General features: G+C 36.0%; 1 protein-coding gene across 1 annotated transcript in view; it reads right to left on the bottom strand.

The window, feature by feature from the left end:
* Positions 1-7084: 7084 nt before the first annotated feature.
* Positions 7085-18664, bottom strand: part of LOC133321851 (chondroitin sulfate proteoglycan 4) — a 43288-nt gene continuing 31708 nt past the window's right edge. The window contains exons 4-11 of the mRNA XM_061530922.1: positions 17456-17637; positions 16813-17395; positions 15540-16568; positions 13280-14694; positions 13054-13207; positions 11196-11859; positions 10224-11133; positions 7085-8807 (exon numbers count right to left, since the gene is read on the bottom strand). Of these exons, the coding sequence (XP_061386906.1) occupies positions 7088-8807; positions 10224-11133; positions 11196-11859; positions 13054-13207; positions 13280-14694; positions 15540-16568; positions 16813-17395; positions 17456-17637 (6657 nt within the window). The 3' untranslated portion in view covers positions 7085-7087. The remainder of the gene's footprint in view (positions 8808-10223; positions 11134-11195; positions 11860-13053; positions 13208-13279; positions 14695-15539; positions 16569-16812; positions 17396-17455; positions 17638-18664) is intronic.

The raw sequence follows: 18664 nt of genomic DNA, 5'->3' as shown, positions 1-18664 counted from the left end.
GCCAAGAATAAGGAAGTTCTTCACCGATTGGCTTTATCCTAGTTCATGTGATAGCTATACACTCCCAGAGAAACGTGGAACAGTTTGGATTATTAATTGTTGAGTTATCGTGCCCGCTGTTCGTAAAAATACTGTTTCAAGAAAAATGCGTTTAAAGTTTGAAGAACACTCTTGCCGTCACTTGATGCTGACACAATAAATCGGCTATATCTTCAAGAGTTCTTAAGATTTGCACGTGAAATTTTGTAGGTACATTCTTGAATAAGTGTAGATTCGAAAAATTAAATTATTTTTTTGTGGTCCCCTTAAGTTAATTGCTATTTAGTAGAATAATCCGAAGCTACAGCATCCAAATGCAGGACAATAAATACATAATATTTTTCTAGATACAATTGTATCAAGAAAAACGATGGAGAACGAATGAAGAATATTGGAAAAGGTTACGAGATCAGTAAAAAAAGAATAACATCACAAAAAGGAATGAGATTAAATAAAGGAAATAGATCAGAATAAGGGACCAAAGAACTGGATCTAGTTCCCATCGTTTCTTTATCGGAATAGTTCCATTGTACTAGTTCGTTCCGGAACTATCCAATTCTACCAAAAACCCTTACTATTACTTAAAAAACCCTTATTATTACTTAAAAACCCCTTACTTAATTGGTGCAGATGCAGACATAGTTTATATATATACTAGCTGGACCCGTGGCGCTTCGCTGCCCCAACTAAAGTGGTTAACTTGGGAAAATTCACGTAGAAAACAATTTGTATGCAGTTTAAAAGCTACTATTTATTGATAGGCATGGTATAGGTATTATAGTAGCCAAATTGCAAGATTACTGTTCGGCTATAGATATTTCGTAGTGTAATATCAGTAATTATATCGTAGCATCTGGTTAATGTATGAGTTATTCGATTCAATAGATTAGAAATACATTTTTAAATAATCATTGATTAAATGTGGTGATATTAAAAACAAATTTGGCTTGAGTTATCTCAATAGGATTATACACTAATATATTTTCTCCAGTAATCACATGTTTTTCATTAATCGTTCAAAGACCAATACAATCATTCATTTCCATTACCACCAACATTTGTGTCTGTATTCTCATCTGATTCCCCATTATATGGCTGGGATCCCTCCCTCGCTCCGATTGCTATCGCTTAGATCCCTGCTGTATAATTCCTGTTAAGGTTTTCAAAAGCATGCATTATCACATTATAATATGATTACCGAACCTAGATTTATGGGTCGATTACGGATGGCAAACATAGTTTAGTGCGTTGCCAGTTGTCAAATTTGCATTATGGATGGCAACTGTTGTCAACTTCAGTTGCTTCAAATAGAATTTTTCGGCAACCATTTATTTCTGGTTGCTGTTTATAATAACATCTTCTTTTGGGCCCATGATATGTGCGGGTGTATCATCAATACATCCGTCAACAACCTGGAATTTAGTTTTCGAATAAAACAATTTTATTCTTCCCTTTTTCCTCCTGCGTTAATTTTGATACAATCAAAATTTTACACAGTTTTTCCTCTATTAGCCGGATAACTTCGGCGAAAACCACCGACATTGTCGGTTGAGCCATGCCAAGGTTGAGGTCATTGCTATGGGTCTTTTGAAAACTTCCCTCCACAAAAAACATCAGAGCTGCACACATTTTTAAGAGAGGAGGAATTGCTGTTGACCGCCAGGCTTTTCGGAAATCAGGGTTTAAGGCTTCATCTATGTACACAACGGCATCTTTTGGTAGTTGAAAATACGACTTCAAGCTAATATGAGCAGTTGATTGAACATTCCTCTACACGTCAGCATCTACTCACATAGATTTATCTCTCTAATAGATTTATCTCTTAAATGCCTTCTAATAAATGACACACCTTGAACATTTTCATCATCAAAAAATAGTTCCACGGAGCTTATCATCACATATAATTAGTTTTTCTGAAATATTTTTTATTCATTTTTTTGTTTGTTTACAATATTTTAGTAGTACAAAATGAAAAATTCGCGGTTGTAAACATAAATTTACAGTGGAAAAAAATTCACTTCGTGGGGTGCCCGGCCCCCCGGGCTCCCCCCCCCCCTGCGTACGTCCCTGGTCTTAACTCTATATACCTTAGTATTCTTAAGAAAACCAAGATCAAGATAGAATTTGTGGCAATTGAGTTAGTCATTTCATCTATACATCTTCAAAATAATAGTTTTGTCATATCAGTTTGATCAACTAAACTTAATAAGTAATGGACCCATTTTGTTTACAGTTCAGCTTTGATGATAACTCACCACAGATTTCAGATTTTTATAACTTTTAATCCACCAACAGCATTTCGTTGCTGGATATCTCCCAATTATAGCTGAATCATACTTTTATTAAATTCATATTTATTTTCCCCAATGGTTATAGAATTATTGAAATTCAAAAAAGTTCCATAACTGAAATATGTTCTTTTCTTGACAAAATGTAAAAATTGTAATATCAATAATGTTATTCAAATATGTGATGACAATGGAGGGATAAAACAACAGCATACGTTCGCGGAATTACTGAAATGGTGGTTTTTATCATTACTGATAATAACATAATAGGAAAAAAGTATGAGTCGAAAATTTCTGATTTGGACCAATTTTTACTTCCTGGTAATTTAAGATTGGATTTGTAATTATCTGAATATCATACATACTTTTATGAACTGATTTATTAAAGATATTCTAATATGTTCGTAGGAAATGCATATTAGTTCAGAGGTATGATTACGGTTGATGCTATAACTCCTCGTCATCGCGGAATTTAGGAAGTTTATTTTGTCTATTTTACTTCCATGGGATGGCATGACTGACTGCGAAAATTTCTGCAAAGTCAATTCAGCGATTTTTGTGTCTAAAACCAAAAGCGATTCGCTTTTCTATATATAGATAAATTAAATTCATATGGGAGTAGGTTCTCCTCATTGTTTCACGGCAATTTTTATAGGGATAATGCTTATTTGTAACCAACTTACTCAGTCAAATTTTAAAGTGGGAATCTGTAACCCTTCTTAAGATATAAGCATAGAATGTCTATGTTATTTAAGAGTTGATAATACTTTTGATGGTATAACTCCACATCCACGTGGAATTTTAAGATTTTATCTAGCCTGTATTTATGTTATTGGGTAGCATCAGATGCTATAAAAATCTCAGTAAAATCTGTTCAGCGGTTGTTGACTTTTCAAACCAAACTTTTTTTATTCCCTGTATGTAGATTATTTAAGTGCAATGGGGATTACATTACCCCCAAATGTACCGCGCTCATTAGGGGGATGGATGGATGATGCGTATTTACACCTACGTTATTCAGAAAAATTTTGAAGGCTGTACCTGTAACCGTTTCCAAGATATACGCATATTATAGGTTTAGAAATTTTGAGGTATGTTTACTATTGATGCTATAACTTTGCAACCACGCGGAATTTTTGAAGTTTATATAGCCTATGTTACTTTCAGGGCATGCCACGACATACTGTGTAAATCTCATTAACATCTGCTCAGCGGTTTTGGCGTCTATCGGTAACATACAAACAAACAATTTTTTTCTATTATATATATATATATAGATTTCGAACGGGTGTGTGATTGAGATTAAATTTTGAACAGTGTGGCATACCGAATAGTGTGAATCAAGTGTGTTATACATCGATTTACTTAAATTTGTCCCATTGTACGCAAAAGACTCTAAATCTCCCGAATGAAATGAAATATAACATAGGTTGCAGAATGGCAAGTGTATGGAATAATGTTAGTCGGTTAATTTATAGATAAAGATCACATATACAAATTCGTTCAATTCCCTCGAAGAACACTGACATGAAATTGTTTGGATACATATATAAAATATACCCAACGTGGTAAAGAGTATCATATAGTCAGCCCAGCCCGACTTTACTACTTTCCTTGCTGGTTTTGCGAGGAGAAACTACAATTATGTTATTATATAGCGATGGACCAACCAGAGTTTGGAGTAAACTTTTAAAATATTTAGACATAAAAACATTTTGCCATGGACTTTGAATTCACCAGGGACAACGAGCTATTTTGCACATATGAGGATAATGATCCTAAGAATAAGTCACATATAGTGCGGATGTGGCTACTGTGGCAAAGTTTTGGATACGTCAGTCAAAAGTTCCGACCTTAAACCTATAGAACATTTGTGGGTCTATTTAAGAAAAGTGCAACCCAAAAATGTATAAACATTAAAAAAATTGCATTTTTGAATGAGTGGCACAATATTCTAAAGAATTCTGACAAATGTTGGTCCACTCGAGGAAAAAAACGTATACAATGTGTGGTAGATGTAGAGGGCATTTACGTGATGTGAAAAGGGTTAATTGAAATGGTACAATTTAATTTTTTTTTTTTTGGTTTTCTATATTTTTTATGTTTTAAAATCAAAATTGATATTACTTTTGCTTTCTATTTTATCTGTACAAATGTATGCAATTAAAATAAATAACAAATTATTTTAATAAATAATCATATATGTTTATTACTAACAAAATCACAAAAGTAGTTATTTATTAAATGTGTAAACTCATTCATTACATACTGTATGTGCATCTCTATGACTTCTAAAAATTATCGTAAGAACTTCAAAAGTCGCGATAATTTGTTATCGATAAAGGTGGCATGAATTGTGAGATATCGATGGATATTCGTGTTGCCAACCTACATGTTTAAGTTATAATGACAATTTAGTATGGACATGAACCAAGTTCGCTGATAATTTCACATAATTTGGTCCAAAAAATATTTTTTTTAAAAAAATAGAAGCGTGGGTCCTTTAAAAATATTCTTTAAAACATCGACGCTTCTATGGGTCCTTTAAAAATATTAATTAAAAAATCGATGGGTCTTTTCAAAATATTCTTTAACAACTCGACCCATTTTCGGTCCACGTCTTGTTTAGATCCTTGAAAAATATTCTTTAAAAAATCGACGCTTTTTTGCGTCCATGCCTTGTTTAGATCCTTGAAAAATATTCTTTAAAATATCGACGCTTTGTGCGCCCATGCCTGGCTTATGCCTCGAAAAAATATTCTTTAATAAATCTACGCTTTTTTGAGGTCCTTCAAAAAATATTCTTTAATAAATCTACGCCTTGTTGAGGTCCTTGAAAAAATATTCTTTAATAAATCTACGCCTTGTTTAGGCCTTGAAAAAATATTCTTTAATAAATCTACGCCTTGTTTAGGCCTTAAAAAAATATTCTTTAATAAATCTACGCCTTGTTTAGGCCTTAAAAATATTCTTTAATAAATCTACGCCTTGTTTAGGCCTTAAAAAATATTCTTTAATAAATCTACGCCTTGTTTAGGCCTTAAAAAATATTCTTTAATAAATCTACGCCTTGTTTAGGCATTGAAAAAATATTCTTTAATAAATCTACGCCTTGTTGAGGTCCTTGAAAAAATATTCTTTAATAAATCTACACCTTGTTGAGGTCCTTGAAAAAATATTCGTTAATAAATCTACGCCTTTTTGAGGTCCTTGAAAAAATATTCTTTAATAAATCTACGCCTTGTTAAGGTCCTTGAAAAAATATTCTTTAATAAATCTACGCCATGTTGAGGTCCTTGAAAAAATATTCGTTAATAAATCTACGCCTTGTTGAGGTCCTTGAAAAAAATATTCTTTAATAAATCTACGCCTTGCTGAGATCCTTGAAAAAATATTCTTTAATAAATCTACGCCTTGCTGAGGTCCTTGAAAAAATATTCTTTAATAAATCTACGCCTTGCGGTGGTCCTTGAAAAAATATTCTTTAATAAATCTACGCCTTGCTGAGGTCCTTGAAAAAATATTCTTTAATAAATCTACGCCTTGCTGAGGTCCTTGAAAAAATATTCTTTAATAAATCCAGGCCTGTATTCTTTAATAAATCTACGCCTTTTTGAGGTCCTTGAAAAAATATTCTTTAATAAATCTACGCCTTTTTGAGGTCCTTGAAAAAGTATTCTTTAATAAATCTACGCCTTTTTGAGGTCCTTGAAAAAATATTCTTTAATAAATCTACGCCTTTTTGAGGTCCTTGAAAAAATATTCTTTAATAAATCTACGCCTTTTTGAGGTCCTTGAAAAAATATTCTTTAATAAATCTACGCCTTTTTGAGGTCCTTGAAAAAATATTCTTTAATAAATCTACGCCTTTTTGAGGTCCTTGAAAAAATATTCTTTAATAAATCTACGCCTTGTTGAGGTCCTTGAAAAAATATTTTTTTTAGTAAATCTACGCCTTGTTGAGGTCCTTGAAAAAACATTCTTTAATAAATCTACGCCTTGTTGAGGTCCTTGAAAAAATATTCTTTAATAAATCTACGCCTTGGTTAGGTCTTTCAAAGAATATTCTTCGAGGCCATGGTAAAAATTCTTTAAAAAATCCAAAAATATTCGGAACCATAAAACACTAAAATTTTGAATCATCGTTAAGTTATTGTCATTATTTATTAATAAGTTATTTGCAGCACTTAAATCTATGAGTAAATAGAATGTAAACCTTAAATATCGATATGTATAAAATTAAATTATTAAAAACATTATGGCCACAAAAAATTAACTTACAATAAAAAATTATTCATGGCATAGAACATTAAAATGTTATGGATGATGGCAACGACAAGAAATGGCATTTATATATAAAAATTTATTTTAAAAAATGCGTAATTTTTATTAATTATTTAATATATTTTAATACTAACTTAGTTACTAAATTATACACAATTTTTCTTAACACTAAATGTTAAATATAAAATTTAATTATATTAAAAATAATTTGGGTCCAGTTTAGAATTATTTTTATTTGGCATATAACTGGAAATTGTGTAGAGAAGGCTTTTGCAGGTCTTCCCTTTATGGCAAGTTTGTTAAAAAATAAATTAAAAAAATATATTTATTTATATAGAAAAATATTAAAGGCACTTTTAAAGCACTTGTCTCGTATCTTTTGTTAAGTTCGTATTTTTTTCTTAAATTAAAAAATATATATTAAAAATAATTACAACTATTTCACCCTCAACCTCATATTGGTTGTGAGAATATTTTCAGACCCAATACTGATTACGCCTTAGCAAAGGATTACTAGGTGGCGCTGAAGGCGGTGTGGATGCTGAGGCCGCTTGGCCACTACTTTGTGGCACACTTGAGTAACCCGCAAAATCATTGGCCATATCACACGATGAACTCCAGGTATCATTCTCTAACTGATATGGATTGTAACGCTGTGGCAACATCATTTGCTGAGGATCACATTGATCATCGGTTTCATCCTCATCAGGATCATAGTCGGGGAAATCATGTTTATACGATTCGACGGGTATAATTTTACAATGTGGTATATTACTGAAGCCGGGCAGAGGTGTTGAGTTGCCTGTAACGGGTACTGAGTCTGCCTCTGAATTGGCATAATGATGATGATGAGGACTGTGATGGGGATGATGATGTTGAGGACTGACAGAGGTCAAATCTGGTGGACAGGGCAAAGAGGGGGGTTGATCCTTTGAAATATTGGCTTTATGTTTCTTCAAGTAACGGAATTTCAATACCAACATAATGATCAGGACCAACATCAGCAAAATCAATACCGCACAAATTATGGCCACATAATTTAGCGAGAACCCTGTTGAGGCCTTCGTGACATCCCTGGCCATTTCGTCGACGGGTTTCCGATAAATAATTTTCACTGAAGATTGGGCTGGCTGTACGGTTTTTATATGAAGCTGATAATCGAAACTGTCATTATCAGCTCGGGTATTTGCGGCGGATTCATGAGGTATAAAATACACCACACCACTTCGTAATTCCTTAAATGAAAAGGAAGTGGTAGGACGTTCATTTTGGGCATCACTGGATAGACCCGAACTGCGTATTATTTTACGGATCTGCCCAGTCGAGGGAAGACGGGTTATCAGAAATTTGGGATTGAATTTATTCAGCTTCAGTGAGAGGGGATTATCCGGCACCAGCAGGGACATCAAACGTATTTTCTCCCCAGCCTGCACCCCTTGCATTGGAATATCTGTAATCTTGATAACAGGCTCCACCTGAACCAGTACATCTACAGTTGCCACATAATTTGTACCCGGCACATAGGCACTAACCTGGAACGTATCATTCGAACGATTCAAATCCGTTTGCATATAATTGATCTGACCCATTTCCAGGAGCTGATGATTAAACCGCAATGTGGGCTGATGTTTCAGCACAATAATACCATAGAGAGGAGAATTTGTAATGTTATACGACAACCTCTGCATCTGAGCATTTGTCTTAATGCCAATATTTTCCAATTTCATAACAGCGGTGGTGGCACCCTGCTGGACCGTCACCGGATATTGTTGTGCCGTTGGTTCTATCGAAATGGGTGCAATTTTAATGGTAAATATTTCATAGGCGGGATTAAATTTCCCATCGGATACGGTGAAACAAAATGTTGTCGATTGCGGAGTTCCGAAGTGCACGTAGACAATACGATCGTTGTTTATATCGGCTTGGGTAAATTGATTTGAATAGGCCAGCAGCTCTTCGGCCACACCATCTTTGGAGATTTTCTTCAATACCCCCAATGTTGGACCACTCATTATGTCATATATGATTTCTTCGGGTGGTGTATCTTTGTCTTCGGTTACCAAAATGTTGCGGGTTATTGTACGATTTTCACCCTCAACCACTGTCATCGAAGGTTGGTGGGTAATCAGCTTGAAGGGTTGATCATTAATGGGATTTATGCTAACCGGTACGGTGAGATTGCATAGAAAGATGTGGCTGCAAAGGGGAGGGGAAAATAAAAATTAAAAATCGGTAGGGAAAAGAGAAAATTCGGACGACGCCGTCTATTTGAAAACAGATACTTCTGTAGCAAAAAAATACTGTACTGAGGTCGATTTTATTCTATAGAAAAATATCTGACCTCAGAACTGAAGTCGATTTTTTTCTATGCAAAAAAAAAAAAAAAATCGAAAAAGTCCAGTAAAACTAAAGTCGGATTTTTATTCCATAGAAAAAACCACGCCTCAGATTCGAGGTCGGATTTTTTGTATAGGAACGTACATCAGAATTGAGGTTTAATTTTTTCTTATGGAAAAAATGACCTCAGAACTTAGGTCGGATCTTTTTTTCTAAATGAAAAAGGTCCTCAGAACTAAGCTCGGATCGAATCTCAAAAGCACCTCAGAACTGAGGTCAGATTTCTTTCTATAGCTATAAAGGAGCTCGAACTATTTTTTAAAGCAAAAAAGGACCTCAGAAGTTAGATCCGATTTTATCTATAGTAAAAAATACTTCAGAACTATGGTCTGATTTTTTTTATAGAAAAAGCGATCTAGGTCGATTTTTATATATATAAAAAATTACCTTAGAACTTAGGACGAACATCAAAAGCACCTCAGAACTGAGGTTGTTTTTTTTCTCTAGAATAAAGGACCTCCGAACTGAGGTCGGACTTCAAAATAACCTCAGAACTGATGTTGGACCTCAAAAGGACCTTAGAACTGAGATCGTATTTTTATATAGGAAAACAAGGACCTCAGAACTAAAGTCGGATTTGGAGAGGAACCCGAAAGAAAGTCGGAAAAAGAGATCTAGAAATGAGGTCGGATTTTTTTATAAAAAAACCTCTGGGCTGAGGTAGAACTTTTTTTCTACAGAAAAAAAGACCAGAGCTGAGCTCGGATTTGTTCTATAACAAAGAGGACCTAAGAAAAAAGTACATCAGAGCTGAGGTCGGATTTTTTTCTATAGGAAAAAAGTACCTCAGTTCTGAGATCCTTTAGGGTCCGACCTCAGTTCTGAGGATTTTTTTCTATAAAAATAAATCGAGCTAATTTTGAGTTATTTTTTATAGAAAATATCGGCCGCCGTTCTGAGGTCTTTAGGTTCTATAGAAGAAAGCCGTCATAAAAATATTAAAATTTTTTTCTATACAAAAAATATCGATCGCAGTTCTGAGGTGTTTAGTTCCAATAAAAAAATTCGACCTCAGATCACCAAAGGTATTTTTCTTTACTTTTTCTGCATAGAAAAAACTATCGCTGAACTGAATTCCGATTTTTTATATACCTCACAATTGAAATCCGATTTTTCCTAAAGAAAAATTATTTCTATAGGAAAATATGTCTCAGAGCTAAGGTCGGATCTATTCTCAGTGATTCTACATCTATCTACATTTTATCTTGTACTCACCCCTGTTCCAAATACACCGACATCAAAATTGTATCCTCCAAGGTATCGGTGTGATCATGAATATAGTACACCTTCCGGGTAAAGAAATCACTTGGATGGAATTTCTGAGTGGGACGGAATTCATGCCCTAGACCAATGGTGCCATGACTGGGCTTCTGTACCGATTCAATAAACAACTCTGGATTATTAATACCAGCTCGAGTCTTGAGATATTCCAACATTTTTGAAAAATCCAAATTAATTGGCACTGAACCACCTTCATCCACATTCAACTTCGAAACGGGTAAGAATCTCAGCAAACCTCCCGAAGACACAGATATTTCAATATTAAATTTTTGATCCAACAAACGGTCACTCCGCTTCGCAATGACATCGAAGTTAAACGAATCATTGATACGAAATTCAATGACGACCGCGGTATGTTCGTAAAAGATATGGCCATTATCAATATCGTATTGAGTGAATTCCGACACTTCTCTCGGCTGGCCATTATCCATAATCATATATTCGTTGATAATACGACCCAAGGTGGGGGGTACTGTTATGTTGTATCGAATCTCCCGCTCTTCGTCCGAACAACGGAAATGTAAATGATCGCGTAGAATTTGTTTCTTTGTCAACGGGAAGACATGGAGATTTTCATTTCGTTCTTCAATAATTTCAATGGGTTTGATGGCAATATTCAGAACCTGCTCCGTCGTATTGAACAGACCATCTGTGACCATAAAGGACATTTCATTGCGTCGGGAATTTGAATCGTGTATAAAATAGACCTGTTCATTGTTGATGTCATTTTGGGTGAAGTTTTCGATTTTCGATTCCGGATCACTTTTAAAGGCCAAATAACCACCATAAATGTGATTCACCACAAAGGTGAGATTTTCCGGTGGGGTGTCATAATCACGAGCCACTGAAAAGAGAGAGTAAAATTAATTTAAAATTTTCTATTTCCCAGGTTCTAGGTCTACTTACTCAAATCCGTATATCGAATAATATACCTCCCTCCATTCCACACCTGCAGTCCCGTGTTGGTCACCACCACTGGCTGTTCATCGTTCACTGGCACCACGGAAAATTCCAAATCGAACGGCACACTTTCCTTATTCCTTGCTGTCGCTATCAAAGTCATAACATCTGTCGAATTTTCACTTCCATTATGGATATAATGTATGGCACCCTGATCCAATTGTTTCTGGGTAAATCTCTTCACTTTCGAATTCGAAGCCATAATATAACCCGCCGAGGGATTGGAGGTGATAATATATTCCAATATTTTACCACGATAATATTCTGAGAAGGGTTGTATATCCGCAGAGGTTAGTTGCACCGTTTTACCCTCCACCACTGATATGGTGTTCGTATGCATATATAACTTTTCGGGGATAATGACTATACGGAGCATAAGGTTCCGCAGCCAGGTGATGCCATTGGTTACATCGAATATAAAATAGTCACTTGATTGATTTACCCCCGCTTGAATGTAGAACATTTTCTCGGTATTGATGGCCGATTGATCGAACACTTTGCAATTGTATTCATCATCGAAGGACATGGATTGCATTTCTAGGTAGCCATGCAGAGGAGAGGCTGTAACAAGGAAGGTTATATCACCGGGGGAGATATTCGGATGGACAACCTGAAATATGCAAAAAGATAGAAAAATATAAAAACAGAGCTCCAAACAGGACCTCAGAACTGAGGTCGGATTTTTTTATAGAAAAAAGACCTCAGAACTGAGTACGGAACTTTTCCTATAGCAAAAAAGGACTTCAGAACTGACGTATATTTTCTTTCTATAAAAACAAACACAGCTGAGAATTAAGGTTTCATTTTTTCTATAGAAAATACACAGCTCAGAACTGAGGTCGGAAAAAAGGACCTCAGCATTAACGGTGGTCGGATTTTTTCAAAAGAAAAAAGGACCTCAAAACTGAGGTCGGATTTTTTTTCTATAGCAAAAACCTACCTCAAAATTGAGGTTGGATTTTTTCTATGCCGAAAAAGGACTTCAGAACTGCGTTCGGAATTTTTCTATAGCAAAAAATAACTCAGAACTAAGGTCGAAATTGTTTTCTATAGGAAAAGAGATCTAGAAATGAAGCCGACTTTTTATAGGAAAAAAGGACCTCACAACTGAGGTCGGACCTTAAAATAACCGCAGTACTGACGTCGAAACTCAAAAGGTCCTCAGAACTGGGGTCCGATTTTTGTCTATACAAAAGGGATCTTAAACTGAGGTTGAATTTGTTTTTATAGCAAAAAAAAAAGATAAAAATTAGAACTCGGTCCAGCACCTCAGAATCGTGATTGGATTTTTTTCTATAGCAAAACTGACCTAAAGACTGTGGTCGGATTATTTTCTACAGAAAAAAAAACGACCTCAGAACTGAGAAATACGTAGAAAAACGGAAAAACTCAAAACCGAGATCGGATTTTTTCTATAGAAAAAAGACCTCAGAACTGAGGTCGGATTATTTTCGGTAGAAAAATGTAACTCAGAACTGAGGTCGGACTTTTTTTTATAGAAAAAACACATATCAGAAAGGGAAGTCGGATTTTTTCTAAGAAAAAACTTCACCTCAGACAGAGTTCGATTTTTTCCTATATGACCTATTTTCTATTTTTCTAAAGAAAAAATAGACCTCAGAACTGAGGTCGGATTGTTTTCTGTAGAAAAACGGACCTCAGATGTGAGGTCGGATTTTTTATATAAAAAACACACCTCAAATCTGAGCGAAAAATACCTCAGACCTGATGTCGTTATTTTTTTCTTTTGGGAAAAATACCTCAGACCTGAGGTCAGATTTTTTAGTTGGGTGCTAGTACTCACCTCCAAGACATCACGGGAAATCAGTACGCTTGTCGATTCTTCAACATACAGCGTTTGATTCTTTTTCACCTGCAGCGGTTCCCAATATGCAGAGGGATATATGCGGAACAGAACCTCGCCTTCGGCACTGATGTTTTTAATGTGGACGCGGTATCTAAAAAGAAAAGGAAAATACCATTAAAAATCTCTGCCCATAAACCAAAAAATCTGAAAATTCTACCCTTACCTCAACTTATCCATCGAAGCAATTTCCGTGTTCCAATAGACCAAACGATCCCGTTCAATATCCAAATGCGTGAAATTACTTAACGAAGTTAAATTAGATGATTTATAATGTGAGGACGCCGAAGACGACCCATATGTATCCTCCGTTGATCGTGGTCTCCCCAAATACATTAGTATGCCATAGGTCGGAGGCTTAATTACCTCATAGTAGATCTCATCCAATTTCATATCTAAATTTGTTTCCAAAACAAAATCCTTATTGCGGAGTATTACAAATTTACTCTCCTGAACAATGGTGGCATTACCCGCCAACATTGAAACAAAGGCGTCAGAGGCATGAATTTCCAACAGCCCATCGACATTATGCATTTGATCGCTGACAATAAATGAGACGGTACCCACATCGGCTCCAGTATGTTGGAACATTATACGCCTATTGGCTATGTCATCTTGGGTAAAACTATCCACATAATGACCAGACTTGTAGAATGCTCCATTATTGCAGGATATGTGCAGGTAGTGGATATTCGAAGTATTTGTATCCACATCGGCATCTAAATACTGCAAGACATCCGAATTCAAGGTTCGTATCCCGCCACGCATAACATGAAATATACGTTCCATGGTACGATATGGTGCATTATCATTGTGCAGGCTAATCCGTACATCGATTCGTGAGACAAATTGTAAATCCGTCTCCTCACTGGATAGAATAAGTAAGTCGAAGAAGTCCTCTGTGGACTCAGTATCATCGTGACAATAATAGATTTCATTGAGAAACATTTGCTCCAGCGTAAATTCACTGGCCATAATCACTTTGTGGTCCCGTTCATCATAACGACAAAGGGTACCAAATTTGGGTTTTTGAGTCACCACGAATCGCAGACTTTCGTAAATGTTGAAACGTATTTCAAAATGATTTTTCGTTATCAAAGCTCTTTCACCCTCTTGGACCTTGAGTATTTCTTTTGTTTGATACGACAGTTTATTGACCAGGTCATCTCGTGGTGTAAACATAATTGTCACCTTGCCGATTACATCATCACATTCCGCCACTGAGACAACAAATTCCAGATAATCACGAAAACTGGAGTAGGCCGAATGATGAGTCTTGTAGCGTATGCGATTCTTATCGATATCCAATTGGGTAAATGAATCCATTTCCTTGGCGAATTTCCGAGAGCCCTCCACATAAATGTTGCCATATTTGGTGGGACTAATAATTTTGTAGATGATATTCCGAGGGAAGGTCTCAATGGGCACGGTTTCATAGGACAACACCTCATTGGTCAGGATAAATTCTCTGGAGCCATTTATGGCTATCATTGAGGGTTTTCGGGAATTTATACGCAAACGGGTAAATGTAATACGGAAATCAAAGGTTTGAGTGGTCACAAAACCAAAGGAGGCAATAAACTGGAAAAAAGAAAAGAAGGAGAAAAATCAAATAAAAATTGGAATAAAAACATTTCCGAGGAAAAAAACTGACCTCAGTTCTGAGGGTCTTTTATCAATAAAAATTCGACTTCAGTTCTGAGGTTATTTTTTGTTATAGAAAACAATCGACCTCGGTTCTGGGGAACTTTTTTCTATAGGAAAAATCCGACCTTAGTTCTGAGGGACGTTTTCCTATAGGAAAAAATCCGACTTCAGTTCTGAAAGACTTTTTCTATAGGAAAAAATCCGACCTCAGTTCTGAGGGACTTTTTCCTATAGGAAAAAATCCGATCTCAGTTCCAAGGGACTTTTTTCAATAGAAAAAAAATCTGGCCTCAGTTCTAAGGGACTTTTCTCTATAAAAAAATCCGACCTCAGTTTTGAGGGTCTTTTTTCTATAGAAAAAAAAATCCGACCTCAGTTCTGAGGGACTTTTTTCTATAGAAAAAAATCCGACCTCAGTTCTGAGGGACTTTTTTCTATAGAAAAAAATCCGACCTCAGTTCTGAGGGACTTTTTTCTATAGAAAAAAATCCGACCTCAGTTCTGAGGGACTTTTTTCTATAGAAAAAAATCCGACCTCAGTTCTGAGGGACTTTTTTCTATAGAAAAAAATCCGACCTCAGTTCTGAGTGACTTTTTTCTATAGAAAAAAATCCGACCTCAGTTCTGAGGGACTTTTTTCTATAGAAAAAAATCCGACCTCAGTTCTGATGGAATTTTTTCAATAGAAAAAATCCGATTTCAGTTTCGGGTGACTTTTTTCAGTAGATGTCCTTTTTTCTATAGAAAAAAATCAGACCTCAATTCTGATCGACCCTTACCTTAAATTCATCATGCCAGGGAAATTCCAAATTGTGCAGATAACGTATGTGACCCAGCTGTAGCTGACTATCACTGAACCAATCCACATTGACCCAGGTGGCATCAACCTGACGCAGACGTTGTATAGCTCCATACTGTGGCGCCTTTACAATATCATAACGAATATCGATATTTTCATCGGCAGCATTGGTGCCAATCGATAAATTCGAAGGTGTAAGGAGTAATGAAGATTTGTGGATCATGATCAGGCCGGTATTATTGACCAATCGTAATTCCAGCGGATGCACGGAAACCGACAAAAATACCGTATCACTGGTCTCAATACCATCGGAGACATGCATTAGAAGCTGATAGCTAAACGATTCCGTCGTTGTGGTATTATAGAGGAATGTCACCTTTCCCGTATTAACATCGGCCTGGGAGAAAGTCATGGTCGGACGATTATTGATAATGAAACGTCCAAAGGATTCCTGAGGATTGGTAGAGGGCAAAATGGTATACATCAGCACATTGGGTGGACTGTCAGGATCTTGAATATTAAAAAGATCTACATCCAAATTCTTTTCAATTCCTTCAATGACTCGCAGAATTTTATTTGAGGGTATTTGCAGTTGAGGCGGGTCATTGATCGGCGTGATATTGGCATGCAACATAAAACGATGTTTTCCCAAAATATTTTCCGGCACCTTGTGTATATCGCCATAGATCTGCATATCCAACATGGCATGATCATTGAAATTTTCCGCCCCATTGTGAACATATTTCACCTTATCTGTGGACAGGTCCACCATATTGAAAGTGCGACATATCACGAAGTTATTTTTCTCTTGGGAGAATTGTAACAATTGACCATAACGGGGCTGTTGTACAACGTGGAAGACAATGGATGACTCAGAGACGCCAGGAGTTTTGCGATAATCCAAAAGGGTATCCAAAAAATTGGGTGAGAGAAAAACTGTTCCTCCTTCGAGTAACTGCATGGGGGAAACATAGAGTAGCTCCAGGGTTGGACTGGTTTCCGTAAAGATCTGGAAAGAGAAAAATAGGGAATATAAAAATATGTCTCTGAGCTACCGAATTTTTTCTATAGAAAAAAAGTCTCTCAGAACTGAGGTCGGATTTTTTTTCTATAGAAAAAATATTTTAGATGAACTGAGGTTGATTTTTTTTCTATAGAAAAAGATACCTCACATGGTCTGAGGTCGAATTTTATCTAGAAAAAACTGATGCTCCTTTTTCTTTATTTTCTGAGAAGAAATATTTCCGCCTTACCTTATAAGGCCCTTGAAAATCCGCCTTAATACAATACGATTGATCACAATAGCATATAAACTCATCCACCCCATACTGATTGCAGTAACCACTCTTCAAACAAGGTTCATGTTCCACGCAGGGATATTTCCACACACAATTCAAATCCAAATGCTGCGACTTATTGATGTGTGGGAAACCCAAATCTTTGCCATTTATTTGCACATCTTTCATACAGCCCATAAAACTGTTATCATTAATTCGCAGACCCTTATGCCAAAGGCGACGCCTCAGCTCCTCCTGCACTCCGCCAACAAAGAAACTCTTTTCCAAACTAATGGTAGCCTTAGTGTCATTATCATGCTGTCCCCGATAAATTTGATCATCTAAAGTGACTTCCGCCATTTCGGCATTATAACGCATCACCAGTTTATGCCATTTACCATCTGCCACGGAATCATTGGAGGTTAACTTGATTTGACTACCCTCTTTGTGAAAGGTAAAAATCAGTAGTTTATTTTCAATTTCCACCAGCACATAATCGAAACCGCCGTTATAGAAAATGACTCCAGTTTCTTCCATTGTCCGAAATTGCAGTGATACACTGTAAGAAAAAATGTGGTCGTTTTAAAAATGCTTCTAACTTTAAAAAATAGGTACTCACCTCTCTCCAGCTGGGTGTGATTCCTTGGCCATTAGAGCATAGGAATCGGTATTGAGAAAGCTTATAGCATCCTTAGTGGTTCCATTGAATTCAGCGCTACATGTCCATGAGACTTGTTTACTATCCGTATGGCCGGTACCTTCCTTGGCCCGCTTGATTACGTTGATATTATTATAGAAGACCTAGAGGAAATATTAATCGGCATAAGTGGAAGATTATTGAAAAACAATTTTATATTGAAAATAATATTGTTGTTTGTTTCTTTTTAACATTTTCATATTAAATATCTCTATTTACATATTCCGCACAGGTTTCTTAGTCCTGATTTACATTAGGCAAATTGAATTGCCTCAACTCTGTAGTTAAGGGAAATGACCACCTTTAACCTAGCTTGCCAACCAACTTGCGATTGCCCCAAGTGCAATTGTCTAGTGTAAATCAGATCTTGTCTTCCCTAATATAACAAATATCGAGAGAATATTAAAAATGCGCCACATTAATGTGGACCTATATTTACTCACAGAGATGGCGATGTAAGTTGGAAATTTCACATATAGTAATTAAACCAGTGAGCGGATCAGTATAGTCGGACGGGGCCGACCATATGATACCCTACACAACTTCCACGAAACTATAACTTTCTGTCGTTCTATATTCTGAGCTTGAGCAATATTTCGCATTATTTGCACCCTCTTGGCCGACTAGAGGTCAACAAATATTAAAAATATTCAGTACAGCCCTTCTAGTCACTTGTCCAGATTCCCTTCACCGTGGGTTGTGTTGTGATGTTCGGCTTTCAATTTTGGCCTATAGATCGACTCGAAAAAAAAACACCAAAAAATAAGTTTTCGGTCCACTTCATCCCAAAATTATTATCTGATCATCACCGAAAATTATAGGCGTTGTCTGTGACCATAACTTGAACCTCATGGAAAATTTCAAAGCGATCAGCGCTATATTTCCGTCCTCTAGTATGGAAATGGGTTACTAAATAATATATGAATACATACGCACCTGTAAATATTGATGTATAAGTCCCGCATCCGCGTACATACGACAATATAATTGGTATCTATTTAAAGGCCAACCACTCCTCTTAAACATACTATCAATTTCTCGGATCTAGGACCTTCGGGTGCAAATATATACGCCATAGAATACAACTTTTGTAATTTTTCGCACAAAAGTCAGGGTCCATTTGACCCGCTA

Source organism: Musca vetustissima, unplaced genomic scaffold (assembly GCF_032173495.1).
Source record: "Musca vetustissima isolate MV318-11 ecotype Yass unplaced genomic scaffold, APGP_CSIRO_Mvet_v1 utg4240, whole genome shotgun sequence".
In the NCBI taxonomy this organism is placed as follows: domain Eukaryota; kingdom Metazoa; phylum Arthropoda; class Insecta; order Diptera; family Muscidae; genus Musca; species Musca vetustissima.
Note: the sequence above shows the minus strand (reverse complement) of the source record. Positions and strands in the feature narration are given on the sequence as shown.